The sequence below is a fragment of the Podarcis cretensis genome, assembly GCF_951804945.1.
Source record: "Podarcis cretensis genome assembly, chromosome: 7".
Taxonomy (NCBI): Eukaryota; Metazoa; Chordata; class Lepidosauria; order Squamata; family Lacertidae; genus Podarcis; species Podarcis cretensis.
In genome coordinates this window covers 59,126,196-59,145,741 of record NC_137176.1, presented here as the reverse complement: position 1 = coordinate 59,145,741, position 19,546 = coordinate 59,126,196, and the positions used below count along the sequence as shown (strand labels likewise).

At 38.9% G+C, this 19,546-nt stretch overlaps 1 protein-coding gene across 5 annotated transcripts in view; it reads left to right on the top strand.

Moving 5' to 3' along the window:
- The window catches only part of CPA6 (carboxypeptidase A6), a 52,905-nt gene that overhangs the window by 7,691 nt on the left and 25,668 nt on the right, over nt 1–19,546 (top strand). For 2 of the 5 annotated variants that reach the window (XM_079983146.1, XM_079983145.1), the window contains exons 2-3: nt 14,231–14,306; nt 18,964–19,088. In XM_079983146.1, the coding sequence (XP_079839272.1) occupies nt 14,231–14,306; nt 18,964–19,088 (201 nt within the window). Of the gene's footprint in view, nt 1–1,549; nt 1,591–14,230; nt 14,307–14,334; nt 14,601–18,944; nt 19,089–19,546 lie in introns of those variants that run through there. The other 3 variants (XM_079983148.1, XM_079983149.1, XM_079983147.1) reach the window with 3 other exon arrangements.

Genomic DNA, 19,546 nt, shown 5'->3' with positions numbered 1-19,546 from the left:
TAAGCAAAGTAGAATCCGATGATTGACATGAGCTTCTTTTTATAAAGTTTGTGTAATGTGTAATCCTGTATAATGCAGGATAAAAATAGATTCTTGTCAAACATCCATACTATTTAGGAATTATTCATAAAAGTGTTCTCAAGCAGGCACCAAAGAGAGATCCATTTATCATTTATCATTTAATTTTAAGTGATAGTTTTTACTTTAAACGTTAAAGGTTTTAGATACTAGTTAAAACTGGGCAGGCAGTATACCCTTGTAAAAGCTTTGTTATTATACAGTGGTTATTGGAAAAGTCACCATTTTCCAGAAGAAGATTTGTTTGGCAGTAAATTCTTGATCAATCAAAGATCTCAACAAGAGTCATATGATTGCCTTACAACACATTCCTTATACAGTTAGCTCAGAAAAGTTCCACTAACTTCAGGGAGACTTACTCTTAAGTAAGTGTACATAGGATTTCAGCCTTGGACTATGTACAGAACTTGTGCGGGGGGTGGGACTTCCATTCTGTTTATACAAGAAGAATAAATTGAATTCTGAAGATGACTGTAAATAAGATGAATTTTTCAAAATAAAAAATTGATACAATTATTTATAAAACAATGTATGCACTACTGTTCCCATCCAAAAAGGAACTGATGGCCAACAAAGTGTAAACAAGTACAAAAATAACCCAAAACAGCCAAGTCTAAAAGCGGAATCAAAAAAACAAAAATAGCAGAGAGAGCCAGAGCTCACAATATATAAATTTAATCAGTAGTGGGCAGCAGTGCTCACCTAACCTCCTGACAGCTGCATTGCTGCTGCTTACTGGGAGGGAAAGGTAGTGGTGAGATCAGTGTGGTGGAAACACATAGGCAGAACCAGTCCAGTCGTCCTGATAGTGCATTTGCACCACACTGACCTCCCCATCCCCACGGCCCTTCCTCTCTGTTTGTTTGTTTGTTTGTGCAGAGTCGTTGCATCCCATTCTTCAGCCAAAAAGCCTCCTCAGAAGGCTTACATATACTCAGTTAAAACAGTTTCTTTTTGCAGTATTACTGTTGAAAAGATAAGGCGCAAAAGAAAAAAGAAGGGAGGCCGGAGCAAAAAAGCAAACTCAAGCACAAGTCAAATAGTAATTCTTATAAAACCACCTGGAACGGAGACAATTCAAGAGCAGCAGATGGAGTTGGACTTTGTTGGACTCCATCATTGTTGATGGAATGAGCACTGTTTCCTATCTTCCCTGTTTAGGGAAGCTTTTAATGTTTGACGCACTATTGTATTTTAATATTTTGTTGGAAGCCGCCCAGAGTGGCTGGGGAAAACCAGCCAGATGGGTGGGGTATGAATAATAAAATTGTTGTTGTTGTTGTTTACAAAATGTAAGTTCTTATTATCTCATTCATCCAAGCAGGTACAGTGCTCGACTTGTCCTTATCTGCTTTGTTGCTTACACTTGGAAAAAAGTTGATTGTAGAGTGTTCCTTCCCCCCCCCCCTCTCTCTCTCTGGCCCCAACATCTGTAATCCTACTGTTGCAATCCATCATGATGCCAGAGCAGATCCTTCCTGAAATCCATACCTCAAAGGAACCGATCGCCATGTAGGTTGAAAAATAGGTTTTCATTTTAACCCTAAACTGTAAGAGTTTTACCTTGGAAGTCAGTACTTTAAAATGAGTGTCAGATATGTTGTTAAAAATAGAGGTGTGGGCACTTGAAGTTGTGGGTGAATTCTGACTATTTTTAATTGGCACGCCGCTTTCATGTGCTACAGCCCATTTCCTCAGATGCATCAAGTATTAGCTCAAGTTTCACCCTTTCAGTACTGGGTCCAGAAATCCTTGGAAGGCAAGACCATTAAATTGGTTTAAGTGTATCAAGCCTTTTTTCCTCTGGGTCTGCACATTGCCACCTGCCCTCTCCTCCTGCACGGTCACGAGATTGGAAGTTTCAGCTTCCATTTTAAATGAACCACAGTTTTGTGTGTCTTTCATGGTTAGTGCAAATAAGCCAACTTCACAAACTGTTGTTTGAAATTGGCCTGTTTCCTAACCATACTTAAGATTAATATGACATGGCCTATTATGTTTAAGCAAAAACAAAAGCCACAGTTTCCCAAACCCTTTGTAGCTGCACTAAAGAAAGAGGAGTATGAAAGCCCAGTGCTTGCTGCAGTTCATTCTTGTCATGCTAAACTATGGTTTAGTGTATTGTCCAAAATGGTTCATCAGATGCTCTCCTTTAGCAACTATTCATTTTTATCAACAGCTAAGGTTAGCTATTGGAGATCTAATTTTTAACTTGCTTGTTTCTCAGACATCCCCATAGTACCCTACCAGGCTTACTGCAGGAACTAGAAGTATTCCTTGGGGTCTTGTTCACTCAACTCTGAACCTATAAATTGTTTTTGCGATCATTTTCAGCTATAAATTGGGTAATACAGTTATTCCCAGGTGATTGCAGGTTTTACTAGCTTTCCTCCAGTTAAGACTTACAACAATAACAACCATCTAAAACATTTTACCTGTAAAATGGCACAATACATGATGGGATCTCTCAACATTTATGTCTTTATCATTTAAAGCAGTTGTAGGGTGTTCTGGATTTGAGTGGAGCGATGACATTGGGGGGCCGGGAGAGTTAACCCTTTCCCCGTGCCATTTTCCTGATCTAGAGACCACCTCCGAAGCTGGTTTTGAATTGTGGAGGGAAAAGTAGAGGGCTTTAATAATATACACAACCTCTAACTGTATTCCTACCAATGTTAATAAAACTAAACACCCCTTTAGTTTTAGAAAGAGTAGCTAAGCAGTATTACAAAAGGTAAGGGAAGCAGGCCCCTGACCCAAAGTTTATGGGGGGATAATTTTCCTCCCCTATGCCACTGCTCTTATCAGATGAGTGATCCCTAGAACTACTTAAAAGTAAAAAATGCATTGGGAAATATGTTATCCCTGGCTCCCAGAGTGAATCCTTTCAGAGTAACACCCTAAGCATTTAACACAGTTTCTGGGGGTGGGGGTGCTTATAAATCTAAAATACACCACATGGTTAATCTATGGAACTTAGTACCATGCCCTCCAACTTTTATCCAATGAAAATAAGGACGTTCCATTTCATGATAATAATTTTACGCCACACATCTTATTGGGCACTCTGGCCAGTTTCCAACATATATAAAAACATAATAAAACACTAAACATTTACAAAAACTTCCCTATACTGGATTGCCTTCAGACAGGCTTGGGGGTTGTATAACCCCGTATCCTCCAACATTTCTCCAATAAAAATAGGGACATGCTGAGGGAAAGCGGGAGATTCTGGGATCAAATCAGAAACCAGGACAGCGTCTGTAAATCAGGGACGTCCCTGGAAAACAAAGACACTTGGAGGGTCTGCGGTACTACAAATGTTGTGGCAGCCTCCAAAATGTAGAATTTTCAGAGTAGATTAGACAAAGTCATGGATGATAAGACCATGTGTCCTCAATATTGGAGGTGGCTCTGAATCCTGGTTGATGGGGAACACAACCGGGAAGAGTTGTGTTCTTGCACTCATGCCCTGCTTGGGGTCTTGCCATAGGCACCTGGTTGGCCACTATGAGAACAGAATGCTGGACTAGGTAGGCCTTTGGTCTGATCCAGCAGCGTTCTTCTTATGTTCTTAACCTGGTTATTTGTTAGAAAGCCCTACTATGTTCACTGAAACTTGGGAGTCTCTCACTAGCCCCCTTCAAGCTTTATACATGTGAAGCGGGGTTCCCTGTGATGAGGGGGACAGTGAGGCTGTGCTACTGGCTCCAAGAACACAAGGCTTCCCATGGCTCCACACTCACCTAGGCATGGATTTCTGCAGAAGGAAAGCCTATGCTCATAGATCTTTAGGCACTGTGCAGTGGAACTTTTAATTGGACAGGATTCCAGCCTCCAGGAAAACCTATCCACATGGTGTTCTCTAAGCACATAGGCAAACATCTGCACCTAATGTGTAGGTGTCAAAGCTGGGGGAAGCTACATTACCTCAGTTTGCTGCCTAATTAATACCTTGCTGTCTACCACTGTGGAACTTAGTTCCTAGTAAAAATACAGAGGGACAGCCTATTTTAAATTGATCACTCACTGAAAAGATCTAATGGCATAGGCGTTTGAATGAGAAACGTTTGTTTTTAGATACAGACATAGCCTAACAGTGGTGCATCTATCCAGTTTTTCACCTTTCTCTTATAAAAGTTAACAGAAAGTATGCTGATCTTCATGAAATGTGTATGTGGCATATTACAAAGTGAGAGAGGCAAGTTTCTTTTCCATTTTAACAACTGTAGGAATAGCAGAAGCACAGCTGAAATGGTATTGGAATGGAACGAGGACTGCAGAATGCCTTGGAGAAAATGAAAAGAGATAGCGTAAAATTAACTATTCCAAAAAGATTTTATTGTGTGCAGTAAAGGACTGAAAGCTGGCAGCTTTTGCTGCACAATCAAATTGCATGTGCGGTACTTACCTTTCAACTGGCAGTTAGGTACCAGATGTTGCCCTGCAACAAAGGAATATCAGAGACAAGCCATACTGGAATAATCAGCGTGTTAATTTTAAGCAGAGATCACTTGCCTTTTTTCTTGTTTAAAAAGAGGAAAACTCTTACAATGTTACATTAAACAGACCAACTGTCGTCAACATCACTCATGAATTATTTCCCTGTAATTCAAGAATCCGACGCCATCCAGATGTGTTAAACTCCAACTCCCATGAACCCCAGCCTGCATGGCCAATGGTCAGGGATGATGGGAGTTGTAGTCCAGTAACAGCTGGAGAGTCACTGGTTCCCCAAACCTACAGTAGTAGTGCATTCACAGGTAGTTGAAGAGGTCTTCGCCGGCACCCACAGGAGCCCCTCCTCCTAGCTATCTTTTTTGTAAATCACTTTATTTATTTTTTACAATCAAGCAGTGTATAAATTTTATTTATTAATCAAGCAAACAAACGATTTTTAAAAAAATCAAAGTGCTTAGGACATGAATAGACAAATCTGATGTTTACCAACAAAGTATTTTCCATCCCAAGCCTATAAATTGTTCTGCTAGCTGAGTAACTAATTGGATCAAGCCATAAGGTATACATTTCTCAAAACTAAATTAATAATCCATGGGAAGCAATAACATTACCATTATGGCATTATTTAGGGTCTCTTGCCTAAACCAATGATATAAATTATTATAGAGAAAATCCAGCCAAAGTTAAACAGTCTCAAATCCCATTGAAACCAATGGGATCAGTTATTAACTTTGGAAAAATCTATTGTATGTTAACTTTCATTTCCAGTAAAACTTGTATAAATAACAGTTGCATCAGAAGCTGCACTTTCTTTTTCTTTTTCTTTTTTTAAATATTTTTATTAAGTTTTGCATAACTATATTTCACAGACATACAACAGACAAAAGTAAATGAAATAAACTTAAAAAGAAAAGAAAAAAAAGAAAAGAAAAAGAACATAAAATACGTACAACATAAACAACACAACTTTAACAACACAACATTAATTTTACAACTTAAACAACACAACATTAATTTTACAACAACATTGATCGACTTCCCTTTATCTCGATTTCGGATAATGTTATCTTAATTATCTTTCTGCTGTATCTATTCCAAAATAAAATTTATAACGTAGTAAGCGTTATCTCATGCCTACTGTGATTTTTTTTAAAAAAATACATCTATATTTCTGATTAACATTTTGATTTTCCCCTTGTCTCTATTTCCATATATATTCTAAATTTATCCCATTCATTACTAAATTTTGTACTTTTTTGATTTCTTATTTTCTGTGTCAGTTTTGCCAATTCTAAGTAATCCATTAATTTAAATTGCCACTCCTTTAATGTTGGGGTTTTTGCTGTTTTCCAGTACTGTGCTATGAGGGTTCTAGCGGCCGCTGTTGCGTATTGAAGAAGGGTTCTATCTTCTTCTTTAATATCTTTGCCAATTATCCCCAGCAGGAAGGTTTCAGGTTTTTTAACAAACGTATATTTGAGAATTTTTTTTAATTCATTATAGATAGATTCCCAGAATTTTTTGAGAATCTCGCACGTCCACCACATGTGAATAAATTCACCCTCTTTACTCTTACATTTCCAACACAGTTTGTCGCCTGTTCTATAAATTTTATGCAATTTTATCGGCATTATGTACCATCTGTACATCATCTTGTACATATTTTCCTTAAGTGTCGTGCATGCTGAAAAGTTCATATCTTTACACCATAAAGCCTTCCATTTATCAAACTCTATATTATACCCTAGATCTACCGCCCACCTCACCATCACCTCCTTTACTTCCTCATCCTTGGTGTCCCACTAAAGCAACTGGTTATACATTTTTGATAATAATTTTGTTTTACTTTCTATTATTTCAATCTGGAATCTAGATTTTTTCTCATTTATTCCAATCTTTTTGTCTTCCGTCCACATTGAATTTATTTGATGATATTGAATCCAACCAGTCAACTTATTTTTTATTTCTTCGTATGGTCTAATCCTCCACCCGGATTCTGTTTTGGTTAGTAAGTCCTCATACGTCCATCGTTCCCCCTCAATGTTTAATTTTTTAATTGTTAAAATATCAATTGGTGATAGCCACCAGGGTGTCTTCTGCTCCAGCAATTTTTTATTCCTTTCCCAGACTTCCAATAGTGGCCCTCTGAAAATATGGTTAGAAAAACCTTTATGAACCCTTCCCTTATCTCGCCATAGATAAGCGTGCCAACCGATTCTTAAGTTAAACCCCTCTAGATCTAACATCTCTCTATTTTTAATGACGATCCAGTCTTTTACCCAACAAAGACATGCGGCCTCATAATATAACCTCAGATTTGGGACCACAAGACCCCCCCTATCTCTTTGGTCTGTAAGCAATTTAAATTTAATTCTGGGTCTTTTTCCCTGCCAAATAAATTTGGAAAGTAGTCTCTGCCATTCTTTAAATATTGCAATTCCCCTAATTATTGGAATGTTCTGGAATAAGAAGAGTAATTTGGGTAATAAACTCATTTTAATTGCCGCCATTCTGCCCAACCACGAGAGATGTAATCTGTTCCATATATCCAAGTCCTTCATTATCTCTTTCCATGTTTTCTTATAATTATTTCCCATCAAATTTATATTTTTCATAGTTATCCAAATTCCAAGATATTTTACTTTTTTGGTTATTTTAATTCCAGTTTGTCTTTCAAGCTCATTTATGATGTCTTCTTTCATATTTTTAGTCATTATTTTGGTTTTTTCTTTGTTCAATTTAAATCCCGATAGTTTTCCAAATTCTTCTAGTAATTTTATAACTTTGCCAATGCTCTCCTTTGGTTCTTCCAATGACAACATAAGGTCATCTGCATATGTTTTCAATTTATGTTCATTCGCGCCGATTTTTATACCATGGATCTCTGGGGTTTTCCTTATCTTATTTGTAATTGTCTCTAAGACTATGATAAACAGCAGCGGTGATAGAGGGCACGCCTGTCAAGTACCTTTTGCTATTTCAAACTGTTCTGTCAGGTTGTTATTTATAATTAATCTGGCTCTCTGTTGTGTGTATATTGCTCTAACTCCTTCTAGGAATGTGCCCTCTATCCCTGTTTTTTCCAGACATTTTATTAGAAAACCCCAGGAGACATTATCGAAAGCCTTCTCGGCGTCGACGAACATTAAAGCGGCAGGGATTTCGTTATGACATTCTAGATATTCAATAATGTCTATTGTGTGTCTGATGTTGTCTTTTATTTGTCTATTAGGAAGGAAGCCGGCCTGATCACTGTGTATAAGGCTAATTAAACATTTTTTAAGTCTATGTGCCATTATGTCTGCAAAGATTTTATAATCATTGTTCAGTAGTGAAATCGGTCTGTAATTCTTAATATTAAGTTTATCTGAATCTCGTTTCGGGATCAAAGTAATGTAGGCTTCTTTCCAGGATGTTGGCATTTTTCCTCCTCTTAATATCTCATTCATAACATCACATAGTACTGGTGTTATATATTCCTCTAGGACCTTGTAATATTTAGCTGATAAACCATCGGGTCCTGGGGCTTTTCCTAATTTCATCCTTTTGATCGCTTCTCGAATTTCCTCTATTTTTATGGGTCTGTTTAAGGCGGTTCTTTCTTCTTCTGTTATTTTTTTTGGATTATTTTCTTCTAGGTATTTTATAATGTTCGTTAAATCTTCTTCTTCTCTTTTGTATAAGTTCATATAAAATTTAAGGAAGTGCTTTTTTATTATTTTAGGGTCTTCCAGAACTTGATCATCTACTTTTATTTTGTTTATGATGCTACATTTTCTTCTTTTCCTCAGTTGCCACGCCAGAAATTTTCCAATTTTATTTGCTGATTCGAAGAACTTTTGTTTCATTAACTTTATTCCCCATTCAACCTCTTGGCTTATTAATGTTGAATATTGTATTTGGAGCATTTTATATTGTTGCTTATGGCAATCATCTTTTGGATTTTTTATCATATTTTTTTCACATTCTTTCAGTTGAAGGATTAATTCTTCTTTTTTTTCTTTCCTTAGCCTTTTTTCTTTGGGAGTTTTGTTGTATCAGGAGACCTCTTAACACTGCCTTACTGGCATCCCATACTATATCTATTCCAGTCTCTTTGTTAATATTTAAAGCAAAATAATCTTTTATAGTGGTTTTTGGTTTTTCGATCACTTCTTCTTTTTCAAATAGGTAGTCATTCATTCTCCATCTGTACAGACCTTGGGTCTTCCATTTTAATTGTAATGTTATTGGGCTGTGATCCGATAAAGTTCTGGGTAAAATTTCACATCTCTCCGTTCTTATTACTAATTCTCTCGAAATCCATATTTGATCCAGTCTGCTCCAACTCTGGTGTGGCTCAGAGAAGTGGGTAAATTGTTTCGTTGTGGGGTTTCTATATCTCCATATATCTATTAGGTCCAGATTTTCTTCCAAATCATTAAACGATTTTGGTAATTTCCCTTGGTTTAATTTTTTTTTCCTTGTGTTTCTATCTAATTCTGGTGTCGGCACCGCGTTTAAATCTCCAAGTAGGACTAGTTTGTTGTTATCTAAATCTAATAAAAGTTGTTCCAGTTTTTTAAAAAACTCCATTCTATTTGAGTTTGGGGCATAGACTGTTACCACATTTATTCTTTCTCCCTGGTAATTAATTTGGATTCCTAAGATTCTTCCTTCCTCATCTTTGCATATTTGTTTGGGTTCTAATTTCTCTTTCGCATAAATTACTACTCCTCTCTTTTTCTTAGAATCTGAATTGATGAATTCTATTCCCAACCTTTTATTTATTAGAATATGCTTGTGTTTTTTAGCAACATGGGTTTCTTGGCAACAAATGACATCAATGTTTTTTTTCTTTATAATCTTTTCAAATTTATTTCTCTTGGGCTTATCGTTAAAGCCGTTCACATTCCACGAAAAAAACTTAAGAGACCTTTTGGGTTATTGCTAGGTTCACTTTATCCTTATTTCTGCTTTATAATCTGATATTATTCCTTCTTTTAGATTCTCTGCCTTCTCCTTCTTCTTCTTCCTCCGACTTTGAATCCTCCGTTTCCTCCGTTTCCAATGAGATCAGTTATTAACTTTGGAAAAATCTATTGTATGTTAACTTTCATTTCCAGTAAAACTTGTATAAATAACAGTTGCATCAGAAGCTGCACTTTCAATAATTGACAAGAAGGAGCAGTGTTAAGGAGTATTTAGCTAAACAGCAACTCAGCTGCTGCCTTGAATTTGCAGGATTGAAATTGTACATACATACAGTATATAATGTAAATTTAGTTTACATTAGTAAACATATCTTATAAGAGTTAAAAATGCATACAGCAAATCATTAAAAAGTCTTTTGAAAATCTTATGTTGGATGAATGAATTATGTAAATAATTTAAAGTAGATCCAATAGAACTACATTTTTGGCAAAATGAATACAGTATCTACTCACATCTTTTTCCCACATTGAGATAAGGTTTCCTGTGGAAGTTATCCCAGTGGTACAATCCCTGATTCCTAAATTCCAATTCTCTTTGTTAAAAAAATATTGAAATCAGGAAACCAGGTCAACCATTTCATTTTGGTCACTTGATATTCTAGCCTTAATCCTAAAGTCATTAATAAGCCTTCATACATTTGAGCCTAATTAAAATTACATATTGTTATTAAGTACATATCATCTCCATGGTGAAAAGAGAAAGGACTGTAATAAGGTTCAAAAGTCTAGCTATCTGAAGAATACCAAGTTTAACCTCTGGATTTAGCAACTGATCTGTAGGTGTCTTATTGCCTCCACACCTCTGACAGGCTAATGCACTATCAACTAGCTTGCAGTAAAACATGATGTGTATATTAGAATTTGTGTGAAACAGCATGAAACTGTCATGTTCAGTTTTCTCTCTGCTTCAGATTAAACACTTAAGTGCTTTTATCTCAGCAGTTCACAACAAGACATGATGCGCAGTGCAGCTAAAGGGAAAACAAGATGTGTTCTCTGCTCATTAGCAGAAAAACAGATTTATACATTTCAAATTGGAGGGGAGGGGATATTATATTGCAACAGCTGAGCATAAAACTTGACTTTTCTCAAGAGGTTGACTGTTTGGTGCCAGCTTATTCTCAGATACATCAGCTGCATTTTAATATAACTTGTACCTTTTTCAGTGAAGCCACTCTGCAGTTGTTCTGTCATCCGAACCAAATGATGTACACTGTACCAGTTAGAAAACTCGAGTTATGTTTGTTCATGTATATTTATCAGTTCATGACTCCCAACACCAAGTCATGACTCATAGGAGGAAAACAGGCCTCAGAGTACACCTGCATGAGAAAATGTTACAGTATATGTACTAATTTGGAAGTATGAGAAGTCATCACCTTGTGAAACAAGAATCAAGAACCTACTGCTTGCTCCCAGTAGGTGCGTTCTTAATGGGGTTGACTTGAGTCAAACTGCTTGGGAAATTTTCATGTGGGAAAACTGTGCAGTCCATACATTTTGCTCCATACAGATACACCTGAGACCAATGAGATAGTTGACCCTCAGGGTGCTGTGTATGTTAACGTTCCAGTAATACGAGTAAGAGCATGCACATAATTGCATAAAAGAGCCTTAGGTGGGCATAGCTGGGTTTGAATTAATTTGGAAGCAAGTGTGGATAAAATTCTTCAAGCGCATATAGCCTCAAGCTCGTAGGCAGTTATGTGCCTTGTTAACTTTATCTGGCATCAGTGAGAGTCTGGGAATCTGAAGCTCAGGCAATGCCTAAGAAAGTATGAGGCACATTTTGCAAATGTTGCCTGTCTGCGCTAATAACCACATTCATTTATTGATATGGAAAGGTGGTTTTTAAAATCCAGTATTATTTTTCCCTCCTCCTCTCAATTTAAACATATTTTTCCAAATACCTTTGAGATTATATCTAGCACTATATAGTTCCCCCATAGGGTCCTCAGTTTGAAAAAAATATATACACATTTGTAAGCTAGCTAGAGGCACTTATACGTAACCCTCCGTAATGAGGTTATGTGTGGGTGGTTGAAGTATAAGTATCATAGGGATTGGGCCTGGGGCCTGGGGCTGTATGTCTGACTGCTGAATTAAGTAAATTACTGCTGGTGGTGCAAACAGTGAATAGCTTTCCTTTTCAGAGTCACTAATTTAATCTTCTCATCACCCTCTAAAGTGATTTATTAACTATAAAGCTATAATCTGCATACTCTTTAAAGCACATCCATATGCTTGCTTATAAGCAGCGCTGTCAGTATGTGGAAGAGAGGATAATGTTTCATTAAAACCTCAAATCCGACCACACTTAACCGAGACCTTCTTCCCCTTTTTCTCCTCCAACCTCTATCAACTATGGGCTCATCCACACTTGTGCTTGCCCCGTACCTAGGAAACATGGTTCCTGGAGGTTTTCCATTTGCCACATCACATTCCCTGGCAAAACCCGCTATTTACCACTGAATCAGGAAAAACAGTTGACTTCTGTTCCTCTACACCAGAGGTGTATCCTCCAGATGCTTTAGACTGCAACTCTGATCACGCCCAACCAGCATAGCCAATGGTCAAGGATAATGGGTTTTTTATTCCCAAGCATTTGAAGGGCAGTATTTTGGCTGCCCCTGCTCAACATCAACCTCCCTCCTCTTGTGGCCAACTCAGGTTTGTTTTTTGTCTTTTAAGGGACATGGGCTGTGAACATACTAGCTGTCACGCCACTCACCATTTTTATTTCTTCAAAAGCAGCTAGAATTGGAAGAGAACTGTTATGTACTGAAGTTCTCACCCTGGGCCAGCAGGGGGTTACTGTAGATAGTTATGCAAATGAAGGATCGAAAGTGACGTTCAGTGATTGGCTAGTTACAGAAAATGGTTACTGTTGCATTCTAGTGGAGCTCTGTATAAGTAGGCTGACTGAGCTCCTCAGTTCAGTTCTGTTCCAGCTTACAAATAAAGACCTGCTTTGGAAGAATCGCTGTGTCGTCTGATATGTTCGCCCACAACTTAACAAGAACCACATGAGTCCTGTTGGCGCAGAAAGTGCTTACATAACTTATTAGCATACACACAGATTTCACTGATATTGGATGCCAATAACGTTTGTAACAAAGGAAGGTGCTTTGAAAATATTGAGGACCAGAGAAACCTATGATCAACAGAAGAAAAGCAAGAGAAGCTTTATTTTGACCTATGCACATCTACTGTATATTTTGGAAAATTGTTTGTCTGTTTGCTATGCATTTGGACACCGTTTAAGAAATCACAACCAAATTTGGCATTATGGTTCTTGAGATCAAGGAGCAGGTTTTTGTCTATGTTCAGATTTACTTGGACACCATTTTGAATCAAGACTGAACCTTTCAAAACTGTGGTGATTTAAAACTCTGATTTCAAAACAACATTGATTTTTTGGGTAATTCCCAAGCAATGCTGGCAATGAAGCTGCTGGTAATTTATATAGAACAAATAGCAAACTCAAAGAGTCCCTTCTTCAGTTGTTGGCAATTTAAGTGGACAAAAGTAAACACTAGCCTTCATGTCTGTAAATTAAGGTCTCTGTGTAAACTGCCAACAGTTGAAGAGGAATGTGAAGATCCTGGCATATTTGTTATAAACACCCTATATTATTTAGTTTGTTTTTTAAGTACCGTTATCTGCTTTACCCACCCAGAGATCAAGGAGGTCACTTTAATTGACTCGCTTCTTATGTTAACTACAGGCCTGAGCTAGCAAAGCATTCAGCATTCCAGAAACACGGGCTAATTCTCAAGTGCATTGCAACTTCTGCAAGTGTTTGTCACTGTGTAGACTAAACGGTGTCAATTTATGTTCAATATGCACAGACACAAGATGTGAGGCAGTGGAGAATCTGGCATAAGGAATTAAATAATCTCAGGTCTTGACACTAGGCTTTCAAAGGGTGCAAATAATTTGTGGTTGATGAACACTAGTATTTCAAACATCAGACCTTTTAAAATAAGATCTTAAGAGGGATCTTGAATAGCCAAGAAGGGAGGAAATGTAGCATTTTACTTTTACCACAAAATATATTAAGACTGAGTGAGAACATGTGACCGTATATATACTGTTGGACTCCAAACTTCCATCAACTCTAGCCAGTATAGCCAATGGTAAAGGGTATGGGAATTGCAGTCCAGAAAATCATCAAGAAGGCCACAGTTTTCTATTTCTGTATTAATCCATCTGAAGCAGGCACATACCCAATATAATTAAGATTTTTGTAGGTCACCAGTCACTTCCAATATCTGTTCCCTATCTGACAATATCCTTTGAGCTACAGTGCTTCAGAATCAGGTTTTTATCTGTTTACACATCTCCAAGCTATTTCCTTTATACAATAGCTCTTAAGTTTTGGTGTTTCTTTGTTAATACTTAATTATTGGATAGGGAGAGATGATCTCTCTCTCCCCCCCCCCACCGTTTCCAGAATTAATAAGAACAACAAGAAGCAAATATTCACAGCTCTTCATGCTTTTTAACAACTCTAACGGGAGAGTTCACATTTCTTCAGGTGATGGTATGAATTATTCAAGACATTGACATAAAAAGGTGATACTGATTTGTGATAGGTATGTAAGCTATAGTTTAAGTCTGCATCTACATTTTTATTGTTATCCTCCGTGCATCTTACTAATGTTTCTTTTTGAAAAAAAGAATGCTTAGGGTTTCATTTCAGTATTCCTTAACAGGGATAAAGTGCTACGGGTTGTTCCTGAGAATGAGAAAGCAGCAAAGACACTGAAGATCCTTTCTCAACAACTTGAGGTGAGTTTGGGGGCCTAGGATTGCTGTGGACTGAGGGACAGAATGAGCAGAGTATTTCATCAGAGGTTTTTAAATATGTTCTGAAGAATCATTGACACACATATCTCTGTCTCAATCTCTGTCTATCTATCTATCATCTATCTATTCATTCCGGCTTGTGGTCTGAAGGCTCTTGTGGCCACCAAGTTGCTGAAGCTAAGTCCTTCTGGGTCTGTTAAGAGCTTAGATGGCAGCTACAGGCTTTCTGGGAGCCATATGCACATTACACTGCATTCAAAGAGGCAGTATATAAATGTAAGAACATGAATGAATGCTTAGGGAGGCTAGAAGAACTGAAGGGTGGTAGTGGTTGTTGTTGTTGTGGAGAAATGGAGAAAAACATGAGACAGATGGGCTGACAAAGAAAGTGAGGGTGAGACCAGAACAAAGCAATCCTGCGAACCCTTCCCACTTTTGTCTCTGGCCCCACCTACTGCCACTAACTGATTATCCCCAAAGGAAACTGCTTTGAGATTGTTGTTTTTACAATCAAGTGGTATATAAATTATAAATAAATACAGGAATGCAGCTTGATTGATAGGAATCCATAGCATAAGAAGCTACTTCATACAAGATCAGACTATTCTTCCATTTAGCTCAGAATTGTGGCAGGAACTTCCACATTGCTTGCCTGATTGTTTTAAATGAAGATACCAGGGATGGATTCTGGAACCACCTGTTTGCAAAACATGCACTGTACAGCTAAGCGGTGGTCCTTCCCCACAGAGTTTGTTCTATGCTTAGTTACAAGCCATTTGCAAAAGACAGGGCGAGAGGTGTCAGGAAAACATATTTTTATACCATATGAACCCTGCCTGATTCCCATACTTCGACACCGTTTATATAGTTCTGTATTAAGCATGCCTCTAATATTATTGTAATCCTTTTTAAGCAACAAACATTTTTTACTTTTATGAGCAGTAGCTGTGTACAATCATGAACAATTTCCTCCAAAGCATCTTTGCAATGCTTTTCTAGCAGTACATCACTTATAAATAGGAGACTATTGTCTCTGTGTGTGTAACTTAGGGAAAAATAGAGTCTTATCAGCACAGCAAGAAATAAAGAACAAAAGTAAGAGTTGATGATCAAGAATGTCAAGAACCAATGTTATCATATGAGGAATTTCTGAGTATCTGTATTTTTAAATGTTTTCTGTATTTTTAAATACAGGCATGCCTGATACCAGATAGAAAATGATAGATAGATAGATGATAGATAGATAGATGATAGATAGATAGATAGATAGATAGAGATAGATAATGATAGATAGATGATAGATAGATAGATAGATAGATAGATAGATAGATAGCCTTCAAGCATGACCTCCCCACAGGGATATCAAATAGGGTGGCCACTTATACATTGCCAAAATAGAGGAGATGTTTCACCAAAAAGAGGAGGAGATAATATACACATACACAATCATCTTACCATCATGGGGAAGAGTGTGATCAAGTGACCTGTGTGGTTGCTCAGTTTATGGACCAGGTGCTGATCATTGATGGACAAACCCAAGAGCCCTCCTGTTCTCCCTTATTTTGGCTCTTTATCTTTAAACTGGGACGCGGATGGCGCTGTGGGTTAAACCACAGAGCCTAGGACTTGCCGATCAGAAGGTCAGCAGTTCGAATCCCTGCGACGGGGTGAGCTCCCGTTGTTCAGTCCCAGCTCCTGCCAACCTAGCAAGTCAAAGTGCAAGTAGATAAATAGGTACTGCTCCTGTGGGCGCTGCTCTGGTTCGCCAGAAGCGGTTTAGTCATGCTGGCCACATGACCCAGAAGCTGTCTACGGACAAACGCCGGCTCTTTCGGCCAATAAAGCGAGATGAGTACCGCTACCCCAGAGTCGGTCACGACTGGACCTAATGGTCAGGGGTCCCTTTACCTTTACTTATCTTTAAACTAGGACCTGCAAACATTCCAATAGAGAACTACGCCCTGCCAGTCCTTCAAACCAAGGATTGTCCTCTTCAAAGTGGGACACGTAGCCATCCTGTGATCCAGCCAGTTGCTATCTGATAGAGGGCAGGATAACATCGCTTCCACCATCCCCAAACACCATGCAAAACAGCCACATATTTCTGCCTCTACAAAGGTTGATAAGCTGAAGAGTGAAAGAGCCAAAGGATAGCAATAACATACAAATTGCTTTAATTTTATGATTACCTTCAAGGTAAATTTGAGACCTTAGAATGCAGACATGTTTTAAGAAGCACATACTGAGTGCTTCTGGCTTATGTTGTAAATCTAAGTCACCTATCACGTTACCAACATCCTTCCTTCCTCAAGGGAAAAAGCAAATAAATTTGAAACCAGTGTAATAAAGTTGAGAATCTATCCAAGAAGGAAGTTGTTTATACCTAAAGAAATGTAAGCCCACAAAAGGTTTATTCTAATTGGTTCGTTCTCAGTTTACCCTTGGCATTTTTGTGTTTTCCACCAAGTGAACACACTGTACTTAGGCAAATTTGTAAAGCTACTATTCTTTGACAAATTTATGTATTCTGTGCAATGCCTCGTTCAAATCTCTGCAACCATGTTTTCCCCCAGGAGAAAAATGGGGGAGGGGAGTGTGGGGCAATATAAATTCTCAGCTTCTGTTTACTCATGCTGTGGTTTAGGGACAGGTCAACGATTCAGTTCCCAACATCTAGGACTGGGCCGCCCATGAAGCGGACTGAAGTAGCCACTTTGGGGGCCGGCACCTCCCCATTTTGCCTCAGGTGGCAAAACGGGATGGGCTGCCCCTGCCAACATTTCAAGGCAGGGCTGAGAGAGACCCCTGTCTGAAACCCTGGAGAGCCATTGCCAGTCAGTGTTGACAATAGTGAGCTACATGGTGTGACTGTGTATAATACACCTTCCTATGTTCGTATCTTCCCACACTTCTTGTAGGAATTCAGCCTCACCACATGGTGGCTATTGCAAATGGCAAATTGTTTCAGCCTGACATAGCTAGTGGTGCTGAGGTTTGCCCAGTAAAATCTTGGAAAATTTCCACTGCCATTGTTCCATGTGTCTTTTCTCATTGGGCTTCTTATTAAAAACCTACTTGGGGAAGAAGATACTCTAATCTTGCCCCTCAGAGAGATGTTCTTTTCCCTCTCTTATGTTTTCAGCTGGTCTTGGACTGCGATTCCAGGCCACCTTACCTGGGAGTAAGACCTACTGAACTTTGGTCTTACTTCTGAGCAGTGCACCTTAGGATTGTACAATTAGTTTCATTGTCTGAGTTTCAGTCTTTAGGACTTACGCCTTAAATACCCCTTGCTTTAAAACAAACAAGCATTTTGCACTATCTTTGCCCAATGAGCTGTCATCCAGAGCTTTTGCATAACACTTTTCCAAGGGATGTGTTGCTGTAACGCCAAATGCTTTCTACTTATTGACAGATTCCTTTCCTTCAGTTGACCTGTTAGAAGAATAAACTCTGAAAGCAACATCTACTGGCTACATCATCTGATATAATATTAAGAGACTATGCAGTATTTTGAAGAATTATTGTGTAGGAAATCGGATGCAGAGAATACATTTAATCACTGATTGAATTATGGTAGCTGTGTGGCAGATGAGCGTACTTGTTTTAGGGTTTTTTTTAAGTATTCATTTTCAGACACCAAATCACTAAAGCAGCATGCACATATCCTCTGAAATGATTTTTGCAAGGATGTATATCAAACAGTTATAGACTATAAATCTGCTTAAATGTACAGAAAAACATATGGGCTGAAAATGAAATTGAAGAAATTGTGCCTTATACACATTACCGTATTTTTCGCCTTTTAGGATGCACTTTTCCCCCTCCAAAAATGAAGGGGAAATGTGTGTGCGTCCTATGGGGCGAATGCAGGCTTTCGCTGAAGCCTGGAGAGCGAGAGGGGTCAGTGCGCACCGACCCCTCTCGCTCTCCAGGCTTCAGGAAGCTCTCCGCAAGCCTTGGGAGCCCGCGGGAGTTCCCGTTGGGCTCCCTAGGCTTGCAGATAGCAGCCTGCATCTCAAAGCCTGGGGCGCGCTGCACAGCGCGCCCCGGGCTTCGGTTCCCCGACCTGGTTTGGAGGCTGGCGGTGGGGAGAAGCGCGCTTCTCCCTGCCGCCAGCCCCACAAGCTCGGGGGACAGCGGGGAGGCGGAGCACCGCCATCCCGCTGTTCCCCGACCTGGTTTGGGCTTCAGGCAGATATCCGCAAGGCGTGGGAGCCCGGCGGGAAGTCGCGCCGGTCTCCCAAGGGTTGCGGAGAGCTGCCTGTTCTGGGGGCTGGGGTTGGGGGAAGCTCGGGCTTCCCCCGCCCCAGCCCCACGCCTGGGGGGGGGGGAATAAAAAAATTTTTCTTTATTTCTCCCCCCCCAAAAAACCTAGGTGTGTCCTATGGGCCGGTGCGCCCTATGGGGTGAAAAATACGGTACTCATTTCAGCATAGGTTTTTTAGGCTATTTCAGGATCAATGTTTAATATTAAATCTGCTTTTCTCAGGCTGTAGTAAGTACCTACACATGTGGATGATCTCTGACATGTTATTAGAGTGCATAAGAAGAAGATGACCTTTTATATATTAAATTCATGGATGTTCTCAATCTAGACTGAATAAATATGAATTACAGGTTGGTTCCTGCACTACAGGTAGACCTGTGGCAGCCTGGCAGCATCTCCTACATCTCAAAGGGAGCAGTTACAGACATACGTGTATCAAGGAACAATTCGCAAATTCTTCTACCTTACCTACAACAAGCAAACATCCAATATACGTAAGCATGGATTTCAGTTCCTCTAAGGCCACCTGATGCATTCTGCCATGGTTTAGGTCTGTTACATCTATTTTATTTAGAAATATGCTCCATTTAATATTGTGCCTTTTTAATTACAATGGCTGGAGAGTACACAGACCTCCTACAAAACTGTTATTTGAATGGAAGCATGCAGGAACTCTCTTGGGCAGACAGTTTAATTAAAGAGTCCCCTTTAGAATGAAAACCAGTGTCTCTTCAGTGCTCCCAGGCCTGGTTTATTTGTTATATAAATGGTAATTATTGCCACTGGTTCCACAGTCTGCTTAATTTGCACTTGAATGTTAAGTAGAAATATGCTGAGTAGTTGCAAGCGCACACACATGCTTTTAAATTATATGCTAGGGATACACTAGTCAATTTCCTGTCACCAAAAAGGCCCGTGTGGAGCACAGATTCATTATTATTGTTAATTCCTC